The following is a 26,202-nucleotide window of genomic DNA, read 5'->3' as shown; positions in this document are numbered from 1 at the left end:
AAGGTTACAGAAAAAAAGAAAAAACGGGACATCTAAAGAAGGAAAAACAGAACGGACAAAGACGAAAAACAACACTGAAAGGCGATAGAAAGAGTTAGAAAAAGAAGAAAACTGCAAACGGAAAAGGAAAAAAAGAAAGAAAAAAAAATTGGAACTGGGAAAGAAACTTGAAAAAAGATGAGTAGAATCCAAGAGCAAATAGGATTGAAAATAAGAAAATATTGGGTCACGAAACGAACAAAAACAAAACAATGAAACATAAACAACATAGGACATAAACAACGAAAGAAAAAGAGGAAAAACGCGAGAACAAAAAAGAAAAACAAACTGGCATGGATAAAAGAAAACCGAAAGAAAAATCGTAACAGAATGGGATCGAAAGCGGGACGTAAGAAAATAAGAGATAAAATTGGGAAAGAAGAAAACAGAGAAAATTAGGTTAAAAAGACTGAACTGGAAAAGCCTGACGAGCAAAAGGGAAAAGACGCAAGAGAAAGGAAGGAAAAACAATGAAAAATGATGAAACGAAAAAGAAAAAATGTATAAACTTGACAGAAAAGAAGAAAAACTGGTACAAAAGAAGAATAAAAACCGAATGGAAAAGGATGGAAAGAAAACGATAAAATGCGTGAGCGAGAAAATTGAGAAATGAGAACGGAAAAAAGGAAAATGAAAGGAGAACATAAAATGGAAAACAAATGAGATAAAACGAGAAATAGAACGTGACAGAAAAGGAGGTAAAGCATACACACTTTAAAAAAAGCATCGAATTCGTAAAATTTTGCCGAAATCTCAACAGCCGAATATTTGGTAACAATGTCGATGGTCAATATCGACGAATACGGCGGATCTTTAGTAACGTTTGGTAACATAAAGATTGATAAACATAAAGAAAGTTGAGATTTCGGCAAAATTTGATCGAATTCAGTGCTTTTCAAAGTGTGTAGGACATATTAAGAAGAACAGATAAAAAAATAATCAATAGAAATGCGTTAACTTTTTTCTTTTTTTATCTTTTTTTCTGGTTATCCAGCTGGTCGCTTAATATAACTAATAATATAACGTGTATAAAACTCTATGCCGGGCCCTTTTTTGATGTCAACAAAGTGTCAGGGAGACCTCAAACATCATTTCTACCTGACAAGACATGCAATGTCGTCCACTAAAACACAGGTAGAGTCGCAAGCATAGCCGTGTCGGCTATGCCCACAAGCGGAGGCGTTCCCGCCCTGCGCGGATTCCACGAACTCACTGCGAGATCTTTCTGCCAACGGCCGGAATGTCAAACAAATTATAAACAAAATGATGATGATGATGCGAAGAAATTTGATAGATCGAATTTGTAAATGTGCTTTGCCCTGGACATTTTGTACTACTTGAGTTGTAAAATGTAGTATAGTGCAGAAGTGGAGGATTCGTCAGCCCCACCAAACACCGGTCTTCAACTGCGCTACCACTATCAATTTTCCAACACAAACAAGCACAAGCGAACCAATAGGAAGACAAATTTCGGACCGTTAGTGGCAATCAATTTTTTCAACTAAGCATTTAAGCGCTGTCCCAAGACAGGTGTACAATGTAAATTGACCGCAGCACGATCTGGACGTTCGCGGTAGTCGACAGAAACTTTGAACTATACAGTCGCGCCCATCTCCCAACCCTCGAGACCAAAGAGCTAGTGAGCAGTATCTATAAAGGAAATCCGTTACCAAACCCCAACAACCGACCGCAAGAAATATTATTATGATGAATTAAATGTAAAATAGTAAAAGAATTGACATAATGTTTCCATCTGCTACCATAGCACCTCTATTATTGCCCGTAATCATTGTAGAATGCTCGTTCGGCATCCAAACCAGGTCTGGTATCCCGCTTATATCCCCTTACTAACCCTAAGCTCCAGGCCGATTCATTCAAACCGGAAATTTTCGGAGATATTTGTGATAGCTATGATAGATAGGGATGAGCTCCAGAAACTTTCATCTATTAGTTATCAGAGATCTCCGCACTGGATTTATTCTTAAACGGAATAAAAGGACTTTCTGAACAACACCACATCAAGGTTAAGTTTTATCATAGGGAAAATAAATAGAAAGGTGTAACAGAACAAAAAACCGCGATGGACCTGAAAATGAGGAGAACTGGAAGAAAAAACTAAGAAAGTAACCGAAAAGAGCAAAATAAGACTTAAAAGCAGGCTTCATTCTCGGTTTTTTGCTCAGTAGATGCTCATTTGACTACAGCGGCTGAACTAAACAGAATTCGAAAAAGTAGTGTTAAGGGCGATTGTAGATTATCTACATTATTGTTGAAGAAAGTATAGCTCTATCTTTTGTATTTACGGCGCTATGGGGCTGCTACCCCGTTGGTAGCAAAAAGAGTCCTCATTTGGCAATCGCATAGCGCCGTAAATACAAAAGATAAAACCATACTTTCTTCAACAACAGCGTAGATAATAATAAGCTCTACAATCGCCTTTTACACTACTTTTTCGTTTCGAAGGAAAACGGGAAAGAAAAAAAAGAGAAAACAAGACAAAAAACGGGAAAACGCAACATAAAACAAGAGATAATAAAAGGAAAAAGAAGAATAGTAAGAGAGATAAAAAAGTCGATAGAGGAAACGAAGAGAAAAAGAAGAAGGGAAGAGAAGAAGGAAACGGGAAAAATGGTCAAGCGGGATACAAAAGGAGAAAGATGGGACAGAATGAGAAATGGAAAAATGGGACAGAAAAAAAAGAAAAACAAAAAAGGACTCAAAAAATTCGCGTGGTCTACTTTATTTCTTCATGCACTGCAACGAGTTTTTGCGAGTGTGTGTTTGGCTAACAGCTACAGTTATCGCTTGTCGTCCGTCGTTGCAGTTCGATTTGCTGATGCCCATTACACGCGAGGGCTCGCGCTCCCGCCCTTGAGTAGAATCTAGGGCGAAGATGAAGAAGAAGAAGAAGAAAAAGTAATGCAAAATTTGTATCCCAGTGCGGCGGTTCCCCATGAGTTTTTTGCTTCGGGAATAAGCTATGCAGGAAGACGATGTGAGGATGTGCGTGCGCGAGTGTGTGGGTAGCAAACTGTCTGCACACAGCACCGGTGGCTGTTTCTTTTACGCCTACATGTGCGGCGTAAGCGTTGAATGCTGTGTTTTTCATACGCTTTCGGGTTCCTCGCTCGATTCGCAACATTGGTTTTAAATCCAGTTTCATGTCCAACTTCAACTTTAATTTCACGTCTATAGCGATTCCAAAGCAAAGCCTTGGGCTTACACGTCTTTGTAAGACTTTACCCTTCTCTATCGACAGACTTCACAGCCGGCTGTTAGAGTACAGGACAGTTACCGGGCTGGTGCTACAATCCTACTGACTCTATCTAGCAGCACCGCCTAGACGAGATTCGAACATACGACGACTGGATTCCAATTTCAAATAAAATTTCAAGTTCAATTTCAAATGGATTTCAAATTCAAGCGAAACTTCGAATCCAAATTACTCTAATTTAAAACCAATTTTAAATACAATTTCCAGTTCAATTTGCAATAAAGCTTCAAGCCCAAGTCCAAATTCCAGTACTCTTACTTCAAATCTCATTTCCAGACCAACATCGTGTTTCGAGTCTTGACCTTTGTGTTGCGGTCAGGTATTTATTTTATTCTTTATAAGAGTAGTTTTCTTTTTACAACCGAGGGATGGAACGTCCGATGAAAGTAATGAAAGAAAGGTTTTGATAGTAACTCAGGGGAGACAAGGTATGAAGGGGAAAGAACGAGAAATTAGGCAAGGGAAAGTCGCTGAAGCAACGCTTATTAAGTATGTATAAAGTTTTTCTTTACTCAAGTTGGGTGATCCACGGATCGAACCAAGCTATAATGGGTTTCAACGCTTAAAGATCGTTAATTTAATAGCGAAAATATCCAGTCAATTTCATGCTTAATTTTTTAGGTTTGCTTTACTGTATATTCACGTACGTTGCCTGGGTAACGTGTCCACAAACGACTGCCCTGGATTCAAGATTGCAATCAAAACAAATTAAAGTTTTTCTTATCAATTCAGGTGCACACTTTAGGCCAAACTATTATCACATCATTCGAAATAACTACTTGAAATATCCGGTGACCGGTTTATTATAAACAAATCTCAGTCACACAATCTATAGCATAAAGTGTTTAGTGTTTTGAGTTTATTTATTTATTTATTTATTAGGGATATTTCATCTGACATAAAATATTGTCTACATGAATAAAATCTTATACTAAATTAAATCTGCGTAATCTCTGCGCAAACAAGCGCGACGGTTCACCAAAGTCAAACAATTCCTCCGCATTCGAAAAGGTCCTTACACATTCAGTAATTGGTTCGTTGTATCCAAACACAGTACGATGAAATTGGGTCTGCAGTAAACCCGTCGAGCGCAGGGATCGTTGCGAAGCGCGAAAATTGATCATTGATAGTAAGTTAGGGGCGTCAATTTCACCATTAATAACTTTTGCTACAAATAATGCCTGTTGCACCTTGCGTCTATGTTCTAGTGTGTCTAGGTCGAGTAAACGGCATCTGTCTGCGTATGGGGGCAAGTCGTCAGGATTTCGCCAAGGGAGGTGTCGCAGTGCTAGTCGGACAAACCTCCGTTGCACACGTTCAATGCGCAGGTTCCAAGTTAGCTGCTTTGGAAACCAAACTAGGCTGCAATTTTCTAATAGCGGACGAACAAGGGCGCAATACAACGATTTAAGACAGTGGGCATCCTTAAAGTTTCGACCAATCTTAAAGATGATTCCGAGCTGCCGTGATGCCTTGGAGATAATTGATTCACGATGCACATTGAACGTCATTTTTGTGTCCAGCAGGACTCCAAGGTCGTTAACTCGGTCCACTCTGCGTAACTCAATACCATCAACGGTGTAACCAAAAAGGATAGGGTTTTTAATGCGGTGAAAGCTCATAACTTCACATTTGGCAACGCTTATAATCAGCCAATTTTGTTTGCACCAGCTCGTAAACAAATCAAGCAAACCCTGCAGTCGACGGCAGTCATCTATATTTCCTATCGAGGCAAATAGTTTCAGGTCATCGGCGTACACTAACCTACAGCCAGTACCCAAAAGCAGCGCAATATCGTTGAAGAACAACAAGAAAAGCAATGGTCCCAAATTACTGCCCTGAGGAACTCCAGACTTATTAGTAAACACAGATGAAACAGCGGATCCAAGTTTTATACGAAGCACTCTGCCACTGAGGTAAGAGTTCAACCATTTCACCATTTGTTGAGAAGCACCGAGTCGAGATAGTTTCCGCAAGAGTATTGTATGGTCAATTCTATCGAAAGCAGCTTTCAAGTCTGTATAGATAACATCAACTTGTTTCTTGTCTTCCATTTCCGAAATACACATCGATGTGAACTCTAGCAGGTTAGTGCATACAGACCTACCGGGCATAAAACCATGCTGAGCCGTTGAAATGTAATTCCTAGTGCAGGACAGCATCACGCTACTCACTATTATTTCAAACAGTTTTGATGATGCAGAAAGACTGATGATTCCACGGTAATTCCTCACATTGTGACGATCACCCGATTTGAATACGGGGAACATGAACGACTGTTTCCAAATGGCGGGAAATTTGCCTTGTTCAAAAGATTTATTAAAAATAGAACATAACGGATTGGCCAGCACTGCAATGCAACGACTCAAAACTACGGCTGGGATACCATCAGGCCCCGCAGAAAAGGAGCGCTTTAGTTTTTTGGCGGCAGTTATCACCATGTCAGTAGTAATGGTAAACAAACCCAAGTCCACCAAATCGGCCGGAACAGGTGCAGCAGCAATTCCAGCAATACTATCGGGAGCAGTTTCATCAGCGAAAACTGAGGCGAAGAATTTCGCAAACATCTCGCAGGAGTCAGAGATTGAGTTCGACTCAACGTCGTCGTAATACACGTTGGAAGGGATAGAGGAACATTTCCTTTTAGAGTTGACAAAGCTCCAGAATTTTTTCGGCTGCTTCCGAAAATCGGACTGCACACGCAGTACATACAATTTGCAATATCTTCTTGAGTTGCAATATCTTCTTCATACTAGTGTGCTTAGTTGAACCAATTTTTACTTTTCGTGATGGTTTCCTATGGCTATGGGAGTATGTTGGTAAACGAAAAAAGGGAAGGGAAGGAAGATTTTGAGCTGGCTACCATAAACGTAATCTGACGATCTTGCCGTTAAAAGTTATTGGTAGTGGCATTGGTTTTCTCCGGATCCACTCAACCGGTTGTAACAAAATTAATACTAAATGAAAGCTCTTAGTAGCACAAATGATTTGGTTAAAAATGAATAGGCGGTTTAAAGGTCTTGCTTAATAATGGTGTTTGACAAGCTGACAATAAGTACAACGTTTCTCAGAGACTTTTGCGCTTCTAGTCTTGATGTCCTCGTCGTCGTCAGCATAGACAACTGTGTCAGTCGATTCCTCCATTGCAACCTTAAGCGAGTATTCTGACAGTTCTACTGTCGCGTTGGTCATATTACAAATTTATTGACAAAGACAAAAAAAGCATCAGATTTTAACATTTAGTATCAAAATGTTCGAGGATTTCAAATGAGACTAACCCATTTTTTTCTTGCATTCTCATCATCGGATTATGATGTTATATAACTTTCTTTAAAACTTGACTTTAGAGCAGAATTTGTACAGAGGTTTTATCCTCATTCTGCAAATGCTAGCTCAACAGTTACAGAGAGCAAAAATAACCTAAATTGCGTCAATCCATTGCTATAGCGAACTGGACTGAAAAGTTCACCGTAAAAGATATTTTTTCTCTTTATTTTACTAAAAATATGAAAAAAAAATTGTACCAACTTCAGCGACCTGGAAAGCAACAACTTTTCTGGCAGTGAAATCATTTGGCCGGCTTTGTGCTCCGGCTTTGGCTGCATTCAAAGCCCATATGAGCGTGATTCAATTTTCCGGGGTTCACCATTTTGGACTTCAATCCTGCAGGAATCCTGCACAGTATGAACTAGCACACGTAGCCATAACGCTCGGCAGAACGAACGAACACAACCGCCACCAACATTACCGTTGTCGTCGTCCTCGTTGTCGTCGACGACGTCGATTCCCCGGGCGCGCCAAAAGTCAACAGACAAAATTGAAAGAAAACAAAATCAATTTTTCGTTCGCTTACCGGAAAAAATAAATCGGGAATCGGGTTCACCTGTGCAGGAATAGGTTCTGGAGTGCAGAAGGAAAAAAAAGAAAATAAAAGAAGTCCCAATTGAGTTAAAGAAAGTTGATGTTCGCCCGGTGGAAAACGCCCCGTCCGTAGAGGTCACACAGAAGAAAGCAGATGGTTTTGACTTTTACAACCGGGAGAGCACACCGCCGGCCACTGCCAGGACATACCGCCGCCATGCCGCGGCGGTGTCGCTGGTAAGTGCCCGTGCACAATCAGTTACTATACTACAGTTTGATTGTATTTTGATTTCAAATTGGAAGCTATTATTTTCGTTTGTGTGTTTTATTTACTGCGAACGGGAAGTGAACGAATGAAGTAGCGATTTTATTTGATCCCGGAAAATTCCCAACGTTGTTGCTGGTGTGGCATGGCGGTGGAATCGTGGGCAGAGCTGCGCTCTGCTGGATGACGGAAATTTGTGGAAACATTAGCTACATCGATGATGATAATTCAAATGTTAGTTATTGATGGACCGGCATTATACAGAAGTATCAAACCAGCTTAGAGTTTGATTTGAATGCAAGATACTGCTAGAGTGCTAGGTAAATAGTATGTGCAAGCTTTCCCATAAACAGCCCAATAATCGACGTTATTATCCGGTGTCACATCTCACTGCTTTTGCTGCAGTGATGATCGATTGCAACAATTTACTTACAGTTGTATCCCGTGGAATCTAATAATCTAATAAATCCTCTTCCGTGCGCTATGCCTACCGGTTAATTAAGTTATATTCAAATCAAAGCCGATAAGTAGCCTTCAATCAAAATATTTCACAGCGCACTGCTTCAAAGCCAATCAGTAAGTTGAGCACAGGTTAAGCATACGCTTAGCACTAGGCAGTGCCAGCTGCTATGCTATTTTGTGCGCATTATGTTGACGGACATGAAAGAGAAACTGAACGTGCGGATCAAACCGAACCAAGCGAATGTGCATTATTGATCCGTTTTCATAACTTTTTGTTTTGAATTCCTAGCGATCAACTTTCCGCTCCGTAATTCGCGCGCGAGTTGGCGTTTGCACGAATATTTTCGTTTCGGATTCAGTTTGCCAGAATGCCAGGCCAAAGAGAAACGGACGCGAGGACGACGACGACGGACGGTATGAACGCCAGTGCCAGTGAGAATTAATAGCAAACGGGCAGAATTGTTTCCGGTATGCAAATCGCAATGTTCGATGCTCGAGAATATGACTATTGCAATATAAACTGGAAATATGCTCGGTTCCGGACGAAACGTTATCTTGCTGCCCCCTTAAATTCGCTAAATGAACGCTACGCCGCGCCGCGCCGGTGCATCAGCATAGTTTTTTTTTTCTATTCGGGTGACGGCAATTCTTGCATCCTGGGGACAATTTATCATTCTGCTCACACCTTCGCTGAGATACCGTCTAATTGATAGCCGTAATTAATGTTGAACTGACGGCTCGTAAATCGTTCATACGCGTTTATGTACGTGCAATATAAAGTGCAATAAACGTACGCGGCTGGAATTCAAGCAGTGGTAGATAATATGGTTATGTTGTGATTTAGGATTATACCTTACGTTTAGAGAGCCAGTTCAAAATTCAAATTTTCATGTAAGGCTTTCAACGTTCGTTTATGGCCTTGTTATACGGGAATGAATGTTCATGATTTGTTCATGATCCCATCAATTTGAACTTTTATGAAATTTGTATGTTTCCTACAAGACAAGCTGGTATAATTTGAGCAGTGCTCAACAAACGCATTCAGCGCATACAGTTGTACCCCTGGTATTATTTTTTCATCTGTCAGCCCATGGACATGACTACTGAACTGCTGACAGCGTTTGTCTTTCTCAGTTTTCTACCCTTCATGAATTGCAGTACTGAATGATTGCTAACGACTAACCTGTCAGTCAATTTTCTTGCTCTTGACTGATATTTTAGATCTGAAAGTTTAGTTTTTTAGACTGCGACTTAGACAAACATGACTGCAAGTGATTTGCTCAAATCGTTGGTTGGTCGTTTGGCAATGCTCAGTTCATTTCATCTGTACTAGAAACAGCAAAGAATAAGCAGTATATGGCATTGTTTCAGGCATAACATAGCATAGCATAGTTTGACTGCCCATGAGTTGCCTGCGATATATTGCATCTATTCAGGTGTATTGCATAAATTGAATATTAGATTTATAAGCATTGCTTTTCAGTAAAATATCAAACAATCTTCAATAGATCACGAATAAATTTTTAAGAATGATAAATTATCGTCAGAAAGCGGAATTCGTTTGTGCCAACTCCCCTGTTTCAGTGATCCTTTGAACCGTAGTGTGACACTGTGGCGCTCTTGGCGAAGACCCAATTTAGCACTGCCTCGGTTCCTAAATCCGTGTTCCTTTCAAGTTTATTATTTTTGATAAGATAAAATAACCACCAACCAGATTCGGAACCTGCACTACATTCAGGACCACATATTTTTTATCAGATTTTGTTCCAAATTTTGTAACAAGACTAGACTATAAGGGCTAAATTCTTAACCAAATTTTAGACCACATTTTTGAACAGATTTTGGGCCATAGTTTTTTGATCAGTTTTGAAACTAGCAACCAGATTTTGCATCAGGTTTTAAACTATATTTTGGACCTGAACTAGATTGTGAACTGCAGTTTTTATTAACTTTTGTTTCAGATTTTGGAACAGATTTGGATTTGTTTCTGAACCAAATTTTGAACCATAGTTTTAATCAGACTTTTGACCTGCTTTTAAATCAGACTTTGGATTAGATCTTGAGACTTGGTCTAGACCATATTCTGGATCTGCACCAGATTGTGGACCAAATTGTTATCTGATTTGGAGCAGAGTTACAATAAGATTTTGGACCTCATTTTTTATCAGATTTTGGATGAGCTACTGGACCTGAACAAGATCTTGGAACTGCATCATATTCTAAATCAGATTATGGATCACATAACTATCAGATTTTATACCAGATTTTGTATCAATTTTAATCGCCCAGTTAGGTACGATGCTGGTCTAACAAGCCAGTCGTTGTATGTTCGAATCTCGGCTAGGCGGTGTTTGCTAGATAGAGTCAGTGGGATCGTTGCACTGGCCCCATAATTTTCCTGTACTCCAACAGCCGGCTGCGAAGTCTCTCGATAAAGAAGGGTCTAAAGACAGTATAAAACTCACGGCTTTTTTTTTGTATCAAATTTAGGTGCAGATTCTGGAACTGAACCGAAATATAAACTGAAATTCGGGCCACATTTTAGATCAGATTTTAAACCAGCAACCAGATAATGGATCAGGTTTCGAGCCAGATTCTCGATCGTGTTTTGAACGATCGCAGATCACATTTTTCATCAAATTTTGTTCCAGATTTTGTAAAAAATTTTGGACCAAACTTGAACTAGATTCTGCACTATATTTTTAATTAGATTTTGGCCATATTTTGCACTAGATTCTGGACCCGAATCAGATGTTGAACCTCCATCAGATTCTGGGCCAGATTTTGGTCCACATTTTTATCAAATTTGGACCAGGTTTTGAATAATGTTTTGGATCACATTTTAGATAGCACTTTGGATCAGATGTGAGACCAGATTTTGAACCACGTACTGGAGCAAGACCAGGTTTTGTGCCTGGACCAGATTCTGCAGCACTTTTTTATCGGATTTTGGAGCAAATTTTGGACCCAATTTTCATGCTAGGACAATTTATAAACCAGCTTTTCGATTACATTTTTGATCAGATTTTGGGGCATACCCGATCAAATGAAAATATCAAATTTATAACAGGATGAGTTCCAAATAACAAATATTTTATAACAAAATCTCCTATGCGTTTTGTTATAAACTTGGTTTCGTTAGTAGTTAAAATAACAAAAATTGTAACAAAATTTGCTCTAGGCATATCACAAATATATCAAATTATGATATAATTTGATCTAGTTTATAGCAAGATGAGTAACAAAAATTAGTATTCTGTCTTGCTGTATAACCAAATTGTAACAAAGCGTGTTATAAGTAACAGAACTAGATAGAAAATTTTGTGTGTCTTAAGTTTTTCTATCACATTTATAACAAAATTTGATAGAAATATCAACTTGAGCAACAATTCTGTAAGATTTTTGTTAGAATCAACTGATCGGGTATTTTTGATCGGATTTTTTTTTTCAACAAAATTCGTACAACTCCCTGTATCCAGTTCTTCCCTACACTGAGGTTCCAGCCGTTTTTGGGCCCCCTAGAGATGGTGCAAGGGGTTCAAATAGCGAAATACGTGATCGTGTGATATTGCGCCGAAACGTGAAGTTTTTCGCATGTAGTGTCTTTAGGAACATTTCTTGGTGAGGACTTGGTGAGGACATTTCTTCTTTAGGAACAACCTCCTTGTGAGGTCCCTTAAAAGTGAGATACGAAATTTATTTTCTTGTATATTCGAGATACAGGTCTGGTACTTTCAGCAAAGTTGTAGTAAATATTAATACAAACAACTTTGTCAAAGACAGCATACTTGTATCTCTTCATGGAAATTATCTATGAAGCGTTATTCGTGGACAACGCTTTAAAACAGTTTTTAAACCCTGACTTATTCTGGCCAATTTTTACGTGTTCATAGTGTTCTAGAAAGACTCCTACTTAAAAGTACAACAAAAAACCTGTAAAAGCAAGTGTAAATTGACTGTATCTGTTTATATCCTCAAAAGTTATGGATGTTTTAAAAATGTATTTCAGTCATATTTACAAAACAATCAGACTGTACTTCGGATGCAATAAACGCCATTTTGTTTACGTTGACAATCTCTTTCTAACAAATTAAGTTACCAGCAATTTTTTCGCCTATTTTCGAGTCGAAAATGAATGTAGACCTAAAATTATTTGACGCAATTAATAAGAGAAAGGCTTCCAAATAACTAACTGATATTTCCTAAAATTAAAAAAGAAGAAGAAAACTTATCCAATTTAATTCTATGTATATTTTTATTCACGACAGATACGTATTTGTTTTCTTCTTCTTTTTTAATTTTAGGTTTCGTATTCTACTAAGACGCGCCAAAAACTTCAGTTAACTGATATTTATTTTTTTAGGAAAGCGAGATATATGAAAAAAAGACTGTTTCTCTTCCGTTTTGAGGTATTAAGACAGCAAACCAACGCATAATAGGCTACGTGACAGTAGGACATTGACTTGACATTGACATTGACATAAGTAAAAGGGGTTGCGTTGCTTTTGCATTGAGACCGATTGCAGTTGCGTAAGTGGCTGGGAAACGAGAAGGCGGGGGAGTCTAGGGGGAGGGCAATAGTGGCCTTTGAGTATTGATATATGAAAAAGGCTTTGTTTCTCTTCGATTATAGCGCTTTTCAGACAAACAGATGCATAATTAGCTACGTGATAGAAGATGGAGCTGACATAGAAGTAGTCAACAAGAATAGGACGGGGCGATGAGGAAGAAATAAGGAAGGTTCAAACACGTTTCTCTTGCAGTTGAAAATATAGAAGTTATACGAGCGGCTGGACGACAAGAGTGGGTTTCTAGAAGGGAGAAATAGGGTGACCATTAGTAAGGGGCGGTTCAAAACCGTAAAAAGGCTTTGTCTCGCTTTATAGCGATTACCGAAAAGAAGACAGAGTTTCAAGAGGCTAGGGGACAACAGAAGGGATAAACACATGAATAAAATGAAGAAAAAGGTTTTGCTTCTAGCATTATGAAAATTTTCGTTACAATAAGATCGAGTAATCAGTTAGTAATAGTAATGTTAGTAAGTTAGTAATGATAAAACTACAAAAATAATACAAAAATGACGCAAAAATCACACGAAAGTGACACATGAATAATGCAAAAATCGATATAAATATTATACAAGAATAGAATACATTATGGAAGTGATTAAAAAATAATACAAATATTTTAAAATGACTAAAATTAACACAAGAATGACATCAAACTGATACTAATACATCACGAAATGATAAAAAAATGATACGAAATGAAACTGATATACAATTGATACAAAAATTACACAAAAATTAGCATAAAAATTATGCAAAAAGGGTTACAAAAATAATAGAAATCACTTTAGGGCCCCAAATGAAAAAAAAAAAAAATAAAATTCAATATCAGAACAATACAAAACAACATATAAAAATAACATAAAAATTACCCAACACTAATAGGAATGCAAAAAAAGTTACCCAAACTGACGCAAAATAAAGTAAAACAAAATAAATTGAAAAACACGGAGAAGATCCCAATATAACACAAAAATCACTAAAAACAGGCACAGAAACGAAAAATGTTGCAAGAATCAAACAAAAGGGGTCCATTATTCGGGCCATTGCCGTTGAACGCATCAAAATATTATAATTTCATGACAAAAACGACTCAGAAACGATACTATGAAAATGACCCAAATAATGACAGAAAAACAGACAGATGATGATGATGATGATATTAAGAGAAAAAGTCAAAGAAAATTGTGCAATAATTCTGACTTGGAAATATACTAAGCTACTAAGATCGATTTTAAACTCTAACTCACAAAATCGAGAATACATTGAGTTTGGATAAAATAAAATAACATAGAGATAAACAATATAATAAATAAAAATAACGCAACCGAGTTGAAAAACACGTGAGAACACAATTAAGGAGAAATAACCCACAACAAACATTTTTTTTGATTAGTAGCTTATTCAACCGTTGTATAGCTAATTACCTGGTAATATTCGCTTAATAAGCTGTTATGCAACAAACATGTTTGTTGGGAAGTCGTCATTGATTCTGTAAATTTCAAAAGTAGTATTTTGTTTGAAACAAAAATCCTATTCATGAAAATTTATTCTCTGTGTTCAGATTGGCTAGAAGAATGCCGTGATAACATTTTTCAAAGTAGAGCCTCTGTTTTGGGCCCAATGTGCATTGAAATTAAATCCAAGTTAAGGCTAGATTTTATCAATATAACAACAAAACAGATCTACTGCATGTTGCAAAGTTTTGGTTTCCTTCTTCCACCAAGATCTGAATACGGCCGTGTTAAGAGCAACTCCCAAAACGCATAACCACAGCATGGAAGGTAATTTAAAAGCACTACTTGTTTTGTTTTAAAAAGAAAATCCATATCCAAATGAAAATGTAATGCCAAGCTCGTTGCACTTCAGCTTCATTAGAGCGCTTTGCTCGTTTAAAAAAGTAAGTAGCAAACTAAGGGACTTCTGTGCTTCGCACATGCAACGCCATTCCTGTCACTAGTTCAAACAAAATTGCAGACTATCGCAATTCATTATAATTTCAAACCATAATTGCTGATATGACAACTATCGTGCTTTTAAAATATTCAATACTAAAATTACAGTGCAGTGAGGGTATTTAAAGACATTCGACCTACTTAGTCCATTCGGGAAAGTTTTGAACTCGACCTTTCGTAGTTTCCTTCTTTTCCCGAAGCAACAAAGTTCCGGAGCCGGACGATATTCATACATATATACAACCGGCTGCAGTGGAATATTACTTAAGCAAAATTAATGTTTACTTAAGCCATCGCAGCTTGATTGCAGCTGGGCGTCCCACAAAATCGCTCGACCCACCATCGTATCGTCCACTATATCCTCGTCCTACGATGATACGATACGCTGGCTTATATTTAATTCAGCGGCTTCAGCTCTGCACTGTAGGATTTCCCTCACATCCTTCCGGTGCTTGATCCCAAAAGATTTTTTTCCACCATTTTCCATCGTTCTAGTGGTGGTTATTCCGGCTTTGGCTCGCTGCCTTGCCCTACTGCTGCTGCTGCTCTATATTCCAGTCCACTTCGCCTTCGGCGTAGGCCATTTGGCATTCAACAAGATGAGACAACGTATTTTCCGTTCGCTATACGTCATCAGCTAGCATGACCTTACTACACTCCAAGGCAGAACCACAGCTGATATTGGATGCTGATGATGATGATGAGGCTGACGACGACGACGACGACGACGATGGCCAAAGGCAGCGCAGTAATTGCGTTCGAAAGCAGCACCAGGGGCGGTTGGGTCACACAAAAGGGGGCAAAAACAAACCGCTTATGTCGGTTGATCGTCACAAGGGCGTCCCATTGGAATTCAGGAAGGCAAATCGCACATCCGATACGGATTCCCGGTGGCGGCCGGCGACGTGACTTAAACGCAAATGTGACCACTGAGACGCTACACGCAAGACGGTCGGTCCCCGGGGCAGAGTGTAGGTTTAAATAAGAGCAGGCTTGTGTCGGTCATAGGAAGCGAGACATTTCCTCTTCGGAAGCTTAATAACAAGCTGAGAAACTATAGTCCGAACTGCCATCCGTTCCCCGGTGGCCATGGAGCCATCCAAATAGGATAACTTCCATTACGCTAGGGCACTCTCCGGACTTGAAAACCACCCCAGTTTGGAGTAAATAAAGCATTTCTGATAGCATTCCAGGGCAATAACCGGAACTGATATGAGGATGTATAGCCTTTTTTTCTGTTCGGTTTTCCTGAAGCGTTCAAGATGAAATCGTTGTAATGTTTGTCTGCGGTGCGGGGAGGCGGGGCAGGAACAGGAACAGGATGGCTTTTGTTTGTGTGTGCGAGATGGTTGGCAATTGTACACAATCGATTCTCGGTGTTTTCCATTGAACCAAGCGGTACGGTACTCGGTTGGGTGACGTTTGGGTTGGCATCCCTTGACTCGGTTCACTGGTGATCTAATTTCGGCGTCATTTCTCATACGGATGACAGATTTACTCTCCGGATTGTGGCTTTAATACGTCATCTTAGTGGCCCACTGACTGGCGGTGGCATCGAGTGGGTAACTCCTACGCGTTTAGCTGAAACAAGCAGCGCTATGTGCATGTAGCGTATAGAAGCCAGTAGATTTTGGAACGGTAATCTTATATTTTATATTATAAATCACATACAGTTGTGGTTTTTGAACAGTTTGGATTAGTTTGTTATACATTTTACATTTGCTAAAGTTATTCCACGATTATTTTTTTCCAGAATCACGCGAAGAATGATAACAACAAGTGCGAATCAATCCTGCATGTTCGTAAAGGACATTCCAGACAATCCGTTGGAGATTTGGTCAAACTGTAGAATTATTCCAAAGCCATGGTGTTTTCACCCATGCAGCGGCGATGGCAGAAAATGGTTTGAGAAGCTTCAAGCCACAAGTTTGGCCGGACTGTAACTGAAAACAAAGAAGAACTCTCAAGGCAGAGCTACGCGAATTTAGTGACAAAATTCGATTGTGTCGTTCTGGAGCATTTACGTAGGATCGGACAAATTGCGGGACAAAAATTTTATACCTCGTAAGACTGCAAAACAAAAAAAAACATAAAAGTTCTTCATTTGGCAAGTAATCAACAGCTACGGTCAGAAAAGTGAAGTTTTGGTACCACAAAATTTATCAAAAGAGGCGCCTTCAGAAAAGGTCACTATCTTTTCACATGAAAATGTCTACCTTTTCTGGCCCGACTTAATCAGCTGACAATATTAAAATTTGACCATACAGTGCAGTGGTACAACGACAATGGCGTCACTGTGGTTCTCAAAGTGTGGAATCCGGCCGACACGCCGGAGCTAACGCCGATTGAGGACTACTAGTAGATTGTGAAGGGCAAACGGGAGATGAAAGTTGGAACGGCAAGTGACAAGAAGGACGTGTCCAAAATCTGATCCAGAATCTGATGAAGGTCCAACGTCAACATCTAAAATCTAATCGAAAATAGCTTCCAAAATCTGGCCCAGAATCTAGTTAGAAACTGTTCCAAAATTTGTTACAAAACCTGGTCTGATCTGATAAATAAATGTGGCCCAAATTTTGTTCTGGTCCAAAATAGGTCTACGTCCAGAATTTAATTGAAAACCTGATCCAAAATTTGTTTGATGGCTTAAAATCTGATAATGTGATCAATAATGTGGCCCTAACAATATTCTGGACGGCTACCAGAGTCTGGACCCAAGCTTGTTTGAAAATCTGGTCTAAATGTGATAAAAAATATGGTCCAGAATCAATACAAGGTCCATAATCTGGTGCAAGTACAGAACCTGGGTGCCAAAATTTGAAACAAACGTAGATAAAAAATGAAATATGGTTCAAAACCTGATCGATAATCTGGTTGGTGGTTTGAAAACTGAATAAAAACCCGATTTAATCCACCTAGTGGTGAAAGGAACCTTTGTTATACGGTCTTACTTGCTCTTTGAGATAGAAATCGACACGTCTTTGGAACATAATTCATCTATTGGTTAACGTTGCGTAGTGCGTTGGTTTTCATAAAATTTTTGGAAACTGTATAAGTTTACAAAATTTGAACAAAATAGCAGCACTTATAAATTTTGATAGTTCCTTTTTTCATGAAATTACTGAGAAAGGGTAAGTTGGTTGTTACTAATTTGAGTAAGTGCAAAAAAAGCAAGTTGTAAGAGGAAATATTATTCTTTAACATATACATTCCGTAGTAAAGGTCTAGTTTATAGGTTTTTGAACTATGCATAAATTCCTGTAATGCCATTCTTTTTGATTGACATCAATAAATTTCATCAATTTTTATTAACCTTCAATTACTCACACATTTTGTACAACACGTGTAGGTTTTTGAATGCCATATTACAAATCGCTGTTTAACTAACGTATATTCTTCAATTACCTTGTTATGAGCAAAATGTCATAATTATTCAATGCATCAATATTTTAAATTGTTGGGAAAATAGATCAGCATAAACTGACATCACAGAAACGAAGCAGTCAGCATGTGAGGTGTACCGCAATTGACCCCAACTGGAATTTTATCTCATTTCTTCATATGGAAAAATGGTGTCTGTATGCAGCAAAACTATCAGCAAATGTAAAATGTTTAAAATGTATCCGTCTGCTGGTAGTCTAGTAATTCGGGGTCAAAATTTGGGTATTTTTTATAATCAAAGTTCTACGGTTCCTAAACAAGCAAACATAGAGGTATGCTATTTTCAGCAAAGTTGTGTATTTTTACTATTTGTACAATTTTGTAGTACATGAACAAGTCATACAATAATTACAAAAAGAGCTAAAATAGAAAAACTGATTTTACAAATTTATATACACAATAAATAAGATTTTGCTATCTTCGCTGAATAGATAGAAGGTTACTGTATTCAACAAAATTTCTTGTAATAATATGTTCTAAAACTTTGCAGAACACATCAATATGTTATATTGAAGCTGAAGAAAAATAATTTTTTTATTTCACTTTTAGGGGGATTAATCAAAATTTAAATTCCACCAGACGATAGAGCTTTCAATTTCAAGAAATTCTTACGAAGGTTCCATAAATTTAAAACCAAGTTTTCCCAGTCAAAACTCTAGAGCGCATGTCTTTTTGGTTTTGGACCATTGTGTGCGCGAGTAACCGTATTACAAAAGTTGGCACAAGTGTTGGAGGGTTAATATCTTTTGATCGGCAAAACCAGAAGACTTGGAAATTTTGCAGATATATTTGCAGCATTAAAATCTCTACTTTGATGCCAAAATAAATCAAACTAGATAAACTATCTTGGATGAAATCGTTATAAATTATTGTAAATTTTAATGCGTTATATTCAATTGCTCATAACTTCCAAATTAAACGTCCGATCAAAAAACAAATCAATAGTGATCTATTAGGCTATGTTACCTTTCAAATGAGACTAATAGCGCCTAAATCGGTTTAGCCATCTCTAAGAAACAGGCGATAATTATTACCTTGTCAAAACAGGTTTTTTAAGCATAACTTTTAAACTACTCATTTGTTTTCAATAAAATTTTTTCGAAAAATTTAGCCTTAATAAGAGCTTTCATTCGATACTAAGATCGTTGAAATCGGTCATTTGGTTCCGGAGAAAATCGTGTCACGTAATTTTCACGTTTTTACTTATAACTTTCAAACGAAAAGTCGGACCACGAAACAATTCAATGATGATATACTAGGCAATAATACCTTTCAAATGAGACTAATAGCGAACAAATCGGTTCAGCCATCTCCGAGAAACAGGCGATAGAAAAGTTGCGCCCCGCACATACATACACACATACACACACACACACACACAGACATTGCTCAGTTCGTCGAACCCTGTCGATTGGTATATGTGGCTCGGCCCTCCGGGCCTCGGATCAATTTCGTGTTTTTCGACCAATTCCTAAACCTTTGTTATAGTATAACAAAGGTAAAAACTGTGGCCCAAGAAACCTGATCAAAAATGTGGTCCAAAATCTGGTTTATAACCTGGTCCTGTTCCAAAATCTGGTTCTAAATTTGATCCAACAAGTGGTTTAAGTCAAGAATTTGGTCCTGGTCGAATATCTGGTTTTGGTCTAGAATGTGGTTTAATATCTGGTTCAAAATTTGTTCAAAATTTGGTTCAGAATTTAGTCCAGGTTCAGAATTTGGTTGGTAGCTTAAAAATTTTTCTTTGGCTTAAAATTTTTTGCCAAGCTCCTTGGTAGCAATTTTTTCTTGCCATTTCCTAGTTTTTTGAGTTTGTAGTCATGACTCCGCTACTGTCACACTGTAAACAATAACTGATTCACATGAAGTCATCGAAGGTAGATCAACTACTACGAATCTCCTATGTCTCACATCATATGTTGCCGAAAGCTTAGCAAATCGCGCTCAAATGGACGTCTACGGCGTTTGACAATATCAATCATGCTATTTCGATTGCTAAATTGGAAAGACTCGGTATTAGCGGCAGTGCGTTGCATTAGTTCGGTTCCAATCTCGTTGATCGTCAACTGATTATGACAGCTGCAGATTTTCAATCAAATGTTTCATCTGGAATCTTTCAAGGTAGTCATTTTGGACCGGTAATCTTCCTGCTGTACTTCAATGATGTTAATCACGTGCTTCGTTTATCCTTCATTCAAAAAGAGATCTACATCAAGATATGCACCAAGGTTGATGCAAACTATTCTCACCGTGAGCTTGACACCTTTAAATACGTATCGGTGCAATCTGAACTCCATGCTCGCCAATCCTGAAAAATACTTTATTATTTCTTTCGCTCGTGTTCGAGAATCTGTCATTTTTAACTGCAAGCTCCGTAGTACCGAAATCTAACGTTTCGACCACCAGGTGAAGGATATCGACGTTATTCGTTTAAACGGAATATTTCCTATAGTCTTGACAAGGCATGCAGAACTTTGGTCATGATGTACCGTTCATTCGTCCGTGCGACTCTCGAATAGGTTTCGCTGTACGGCATCCATATTATCAAACTGGGACGAAAAGGATTGAGCCGGTTCAACGCTGCTTCTTATGATTTGTTCTGCATCGTCTATCATGGCAAAACCTAACCCACTTGCCGGGTTACGAAAGTCGAGGTCGATTAATCCACTTGGAGACATTTTAGATATTAAGGAACATCCCAAGAGCACTGTTTGCTGTCAATAGGTTGCAGGGAAGAATTAAATATTTAGCTTGTTTTGCTCTTTCACCGGTATATCGCGAGCTTTTAATCAACTTTTGCTTCTGTATTTGATTTTAATTTGTCACGTGAAACAATCCGTCGTGACTTTTCTGTATTTTTTCCTTAAACTAAGAAATTGTAAGTGTTTATAATTGTACTAGTTGATCCCGAATCTTAAGATCTAGAAAATATAAATGTCTGTTCAGAATTCCGAAAACTGCGGATACATTTCATTGGCCAGTGTTTGCAAAGATGTTTAATCTTTGTATTAGTTATTTGAGTTCTTATATTGCATATTATAACTGTTAGATGTTGTACATAAAAGAGTCATAGCCGGAAACTGAAACAAATGGTCGTTTATGGTCGTATTGGATTTTATGCAACATTTATGTAGTCTGAGTAGAGAAAATGTTGCTTAGAAAATTATTGAGCGTTTGCTATCATTAACTCATTTTTCATTTTTTGCGACTTTGTCCGGTCTGATTTAACACCGACCATATGATATCGCGAAAAGCAATCGAGTATAGCAGCCGAGTCGAGCAGTCGAATCAAGCAATCGAGTCAAGCAGTCGAGTCGAACAGTCAAGTCGAGCAGTCAAATCGAGCAGTTTAGTCGAGCAGTAATATCAAGCTGTTCAGTCAAGTCTTCCGGTCGAGCGGTTGAGTCGAGCAGTTAAGTCGAACAGTTGAGTCGAGCAGTTCAGTCGAGCAGTTGAGTCAAGCAGTTAAGTCGAGCAGTTAAGTCAAGAAGTCTAGTCGAGCTGTTGAATCAAGCTTTTAGTTGAGTCGAGCAATCAAATCGAGTAGTCTAATCGAGCAGCCGATTTGAATAGTCCAATCGAGTTGATTCAAGCAGTTCATTCGAGCAGTTAAGTCGAGTAGTCCAGTCGAGCAGTGAATTCAAGCAGTTGAATCGAGCAGTTGAGTCAAGCGTCGAATCGAATAGTTGAGTCGAGCAGATAAATCATGCTGTCCAGTCAAGCAGTCCAGTCGAGCAGTCGAATCGAACAGTCCAGTCGAGCAGTTCAGTCGTGCAGTTAAGTCGAGCAGTCGGGTCGAGTAGTAAGTCAAGCAAATGTATCAAGCAGTCGAGTCGAGTAGTTAAGTCAAGTAGTCCACTCGAGCAGTTAAATCGAGCTGTTCAGTGAAACAGTCAAGTCTAACTGTCCAATCAAGCAGTTGAGTCGAGCAGTCGAATCGACCAGTTCAGTCGAGCAGTTCAGTTAAGCAGTCCAGTCAAGCAATCAAATCGAGCAGCCTAATCGACCAGTCCATTCGAGCAGTCTAGTCAACCAGTTGAGCAATCGAGCAGTCCAGCAGTCGACCAGTGAAGTGAGGTGACTGAGAATACAACCCATTGCTACGAAAACATGACGTCCTGTCAGGGATCTGTTCTTAGTTACCGATAAGCCTCTTATGACGTCCTGTCAGAGACCTGGTTTTCGGTACAGGCATAAGCCTCTTATATAAATAGATTTTTTTGACTGTGGTTGTAATTAGTTTGAGTTACTGAACCATACTTGAGACTATAGTATGTTAATGTCAGTTTAACAAAAAAAGAGCGTTGAATACCATACAGGAGTCACACTGTTCCAATCCTCGCCGCGTGTTAAAGGAACTCGATCTAATGTAGCTCTGGTCAGTCGTATCAGTTTACCTGGAAAACCGAGTTCGTGCATGATGTGACATAGCTGGTCGCGGTCAACTGTATCGTATGCTGCTTTGAAATAAATAAATATGGGATGCGTTGTACTCCCGTCATTTCTGCAAGACATTTCTGTCGGATGGTGAAAATTTGGTCTGTGTGAATGAAACCCGCCGGATAATTGCCTACGAAACCTTAAAGCGGTTATAGCGTAACCGGCTTAACAGGATTTAAGAAAGTACCTTGTAAAAGGTGATGGCCAGCATTATTCCGCGATAGTTGCATGTTAGTCGAGCCGACCACCCTTTTTGTAAATGGGACGGATCACTCCTTCCAATCATTCTTCTTTTCAAATATTGGAAATAGCCCAGTTTAGATTCCTTGCTAGCGTTACTCGGCTATGTTTATAAAGCTCTACCGGTAGGCGGGCGGTCCTTACCGGCGGTTTTGTTGGTCATTGGTTTGGCTTCTTGGAGACCAGGTGCTTGATCATTACTATATTTTAGAAATACGCCTAGGTTAACTTCCGGTGCTTCGGATCACCAGGCCTCAGAAATCTGCGAAAGTAGCATCGTTAGCCGCTTCTTCCCTACCGATTTGGGCGTTTTCATCCCAGACGACGATCATGATGTCACGTGGCGATCAGCTATCGTATGTTGCCTCCAGCCTCGCATAGAAAGCCTCTTTCCCACCGCAGTGCACGTTGATAATGCAGTAATTGGAGAAACGGCCTTTCATCCTCATATTCAAGCGATCATGGGTCCTGCCCAGCACTACAAAGCTCGTTCCCAGTTCGTTGTTAATGCCACAGCTCTAGTAAAACTGGACCTTTCGGCAGCGGATCTTCCAAATCTTCTTTCCTTTGTGACGCTGCTCTCGTAAGCCGCTCCTAACTTAGTGTAAAATTGTTCACTTAGTTGAAGAACTGTCAAGCCATCAACAGCTACCCCTAACATGGAAAACAGAAATAAATAAATTGAAGGCTCAATTTATTTAAGGACACAACTTTTGAATCATAATTGTGTTTGTCTTATTCTTATGTAGAATCGGAGTTCCGGAATTCTCGGAAATTCAGAAACTCATATTTTTTTTAGTTTAGTTAGCATGCCATTCGATATGAGACAAACATTACAGTAGTAAATATGTATTAATTCATTCTCATCATGTTGGATTTGTTTAATTAGCGCATACATAGCTTAGGCACTTAAATGAATTTTGTATTGTCTGTTTTAATAAGCTAAAATGTACATTTCGCGCTATTTATATGTGACAAGGTACAACCACATATCCGCATTAAAGAATATTTATTATAATGACAAGCGCGTCAGTCCATCAGTCAGTCGGTCGGTAGATTGCATGACAAATATTTTATTTAAAGGAACCGCTTGCGTGCAAAATGGAACAACCTGTGTTGAATTGAGCTTGTACAATGTCGGGAAAAAACGGAACTAACTACAACAGTCAGCGCGCTAGATAAAATCCTACTGCAGTGAAAGTGCGTGCAGGCAAGTTTTTCACCCGGTTTTGGGCGTTCCAAAACTGAAAGCCTAAAAAGGTAAACATATAACGTGTACAAAATCACTGCCAGAGACCAGACGGGCGATTAGAATGGAGCGTGTCGCACGCTGCACGCTAGTGGTTTTATTAGCACCCCCCGCGGGGAGTTCCTCGCTGGGGCGGCTCTTTTGTTCGTGTGACATTTAGCGTTGTTTGATTCATATCTGTTGCTGTCCGCCAGACGGAAACATATTTCAACTTGATACGCTGGATGATGGGTGATTTATTATTGCTGCTTTGTATAATTTTAGAAAGTATACTCACCTCCGGAAGTCCCTGCTCCAGCAGGCATAGATCACCGGGTTCATGCTGGAGTTGATCCACCCGAGCCAGGTGACCACGGCGGACACGATCTCCTCGTGGGCTATGCACTGTATGCAGAACCCGGACAGGAGGTTCACCACGAAGAACGGCAGCCAGCAGACAATGAACACTCCCATCACGATGCCGAGCGTTTTGGCTGCCTTCTTCTCCTTGGCAAACTTGGCCAGCTTGCGCGATAGGGAGAAATTTTTGCCCATGTGAGTCCGATGTCGGGCACCGAGACCGTTGTTCTGCAGCGCCGACAGTGGTTCTTCGTCCGGTTCTTCCGGTGTGGAAGTGGCCGTGTGCTGCTGGTGGTCCTGTTCGTGCTGCTGCTGCTGGTGATGCTGCTGTTCCCGACGGTGGTTCGGTCTTTCTCTGGTGGTTCCACCACGGTGTATCCGTAGCGTTAGCTGCAGCTCACCGGAGGCCATCAACACCTGCTTGGTGCCCAGCTTGAGCGATCGTGTTTGTATTGCTGCGGCACGGTAGATTCGACAGTACGTGAACACCATCACCAACAGTGGAAGATAGAACGATATGGTGGAGGAAAACACCAGATAGCCGAGATGTTCGGTAAATGTACACTTGAAAGGTGGCATGTCACCTTCCCGGGCCGCCCGCCACCAGACAATCGCCGGGAAGCTGATGGCGCTTGAGCAAATCCACACCGCAGCTATCAGGGCCGCCGCTTTCCTTCGAGTCATCTTCATCGGATAGGAAAACGGATCCGTTATGGCCCAGTACCGATCCAACGATATCACGCAAAGGTTCAGTATGGAAGCGGTACTGAACAGAACATCGAGCGAACGCCAGATATCGCACCAGTCTTCACCGAAGAACCACGTATTCTGCAGCACTTCGTAGAGAGCCGAGAAAGGCATCACCACCAGTCCGACGAGGCAGTCGGCCACGGCCAGGCTCGTCACGAAGTAGTTGGTTGCCGTGTGTAGATACCGCTCCCGGATAACCGCCAGTATGACCAGCGAGTTACCGAACACGGTCGCGAAGGAAAACAGGAACAGAAAAGCTAACAGTCCGACCCTGTCGTTCGGCAGGGCCTCCAGGTACTTTGAAAAGTTCGGCTCTGTGGCACAGCAGTTCACCACATCGAGGGTCACCGAGATTTCGCCACCGCCCGACGAGACATTGTAGTAGGTAAGATTGCTTAACCTAATCAGTTGCGACAGTTCCCAGTAGAAATCAGTTGCATTATTCATTATTGTGTGCTCTGGGCAGGGAGCGGAATTTTTCAGTTTTTCAGTGATTCGTCTGTGCCGATAGAATTATTGCTTCAGCGTTTTGCGTCGACCCGGTGACCGGTTGGTTCTAGCGAACTGCAATCAAACTATTATCGGCGATAAATTGCTTATACAATTAGATTTATGAAATCATCATTTTCTGGTTTATCACCCGTGTTAATTTGGCGGCAATTATCTTTAATTAGTTTTGTCATTAGTTATAAACTCTCGCTCGGTGAGGTTAGGTTTTTCGGCTTCCCATCATGCCTCGGCAGCAGTCAGTGCCAATGTTGAGCGTAGAACGGCAACTGGTTGCCGGCCGTGCGGCCGCCCGGCCCAAAGAAGAAGAAGGCTAGAACCCGGAACACTACTGCACAAATTTCACAAGCCATTTGGCAATCGAATAAATCACTATTATGATGATAACACCGCGACGATGATGATGGTGCAGCATTTTCTTTTTCGGCTTCTTCCGCCCGCTACTGTGGGCTCTCGCTTTTCCTCGTGATAGCTCGGTTACTTCCTGGTTCGCTGGTTGGTTGGTTGTGCGCCCTCTGGCTGGCGACTGGCGACTTTCTCGTCCGGGGACTGCAATGAAAAGTTTAAAAGCGAAAAATGAATAAATACAGCCAGGCTGTGGATTTCGTTGAAGGCAGTAATATATTCAAATAAAAAAAAATGAGAAAGAAAAAATCAGAGGGGTTGTGTACAAGACACGACCGCATATATAGGTGACGCAGGACTACGTAAGTCTCATTGTACTGATAGTAGCATGTATTTATGCTTGTAATCATTCGATTCTTCATGTATACATGCTTTATGCAACATATATACATGCTACATGCGTTGTA

General features: G+C 39.8%; 1 protein-coding gene across 1 annotated transcript in view; it reads right to left on the bottom strand.

Annotated features, from left to right (window-relative positions):
• The window catches only part of LOC128733811 (dopamine receptor 2), a 130,717-nt gene extending 105,387 nt beyond the window's left edge, over positions 1–25,330 (bottom strand). Inside the window, exon 1 of the mRNA XM_053827622.1 lies at positions 24,072–25,330. Within this exon, the coding sequence (XP_053683597.1) occupies positions 24,072–25,330 (1,259 nt within the window). The remainder of the gene's footprint in view (positions 1–24,071) is intronic.
• Positions 25,331–26,202: the final 872 nt, after the last annotated feature.

The sequence above is a fragment of the Sabethes cyaneus genome, chromosome 1 (genome assembly GCF_943734655.1).
Source record: "Sabethes cyaneus chromosome 1, idSabCyanKW18_F2, whole genome shotgun sequence".
NCBI classification, from domain to species: domain Eukaryota; kingdom Metazoa; phylum Arthropoda; class Insecta; order Diptera; family Culicidae; genus Sabethes; species Sabethes cyaneus.
This window is presented reverse-complemented; position numbering and strand designations above follow the sequence as displayed.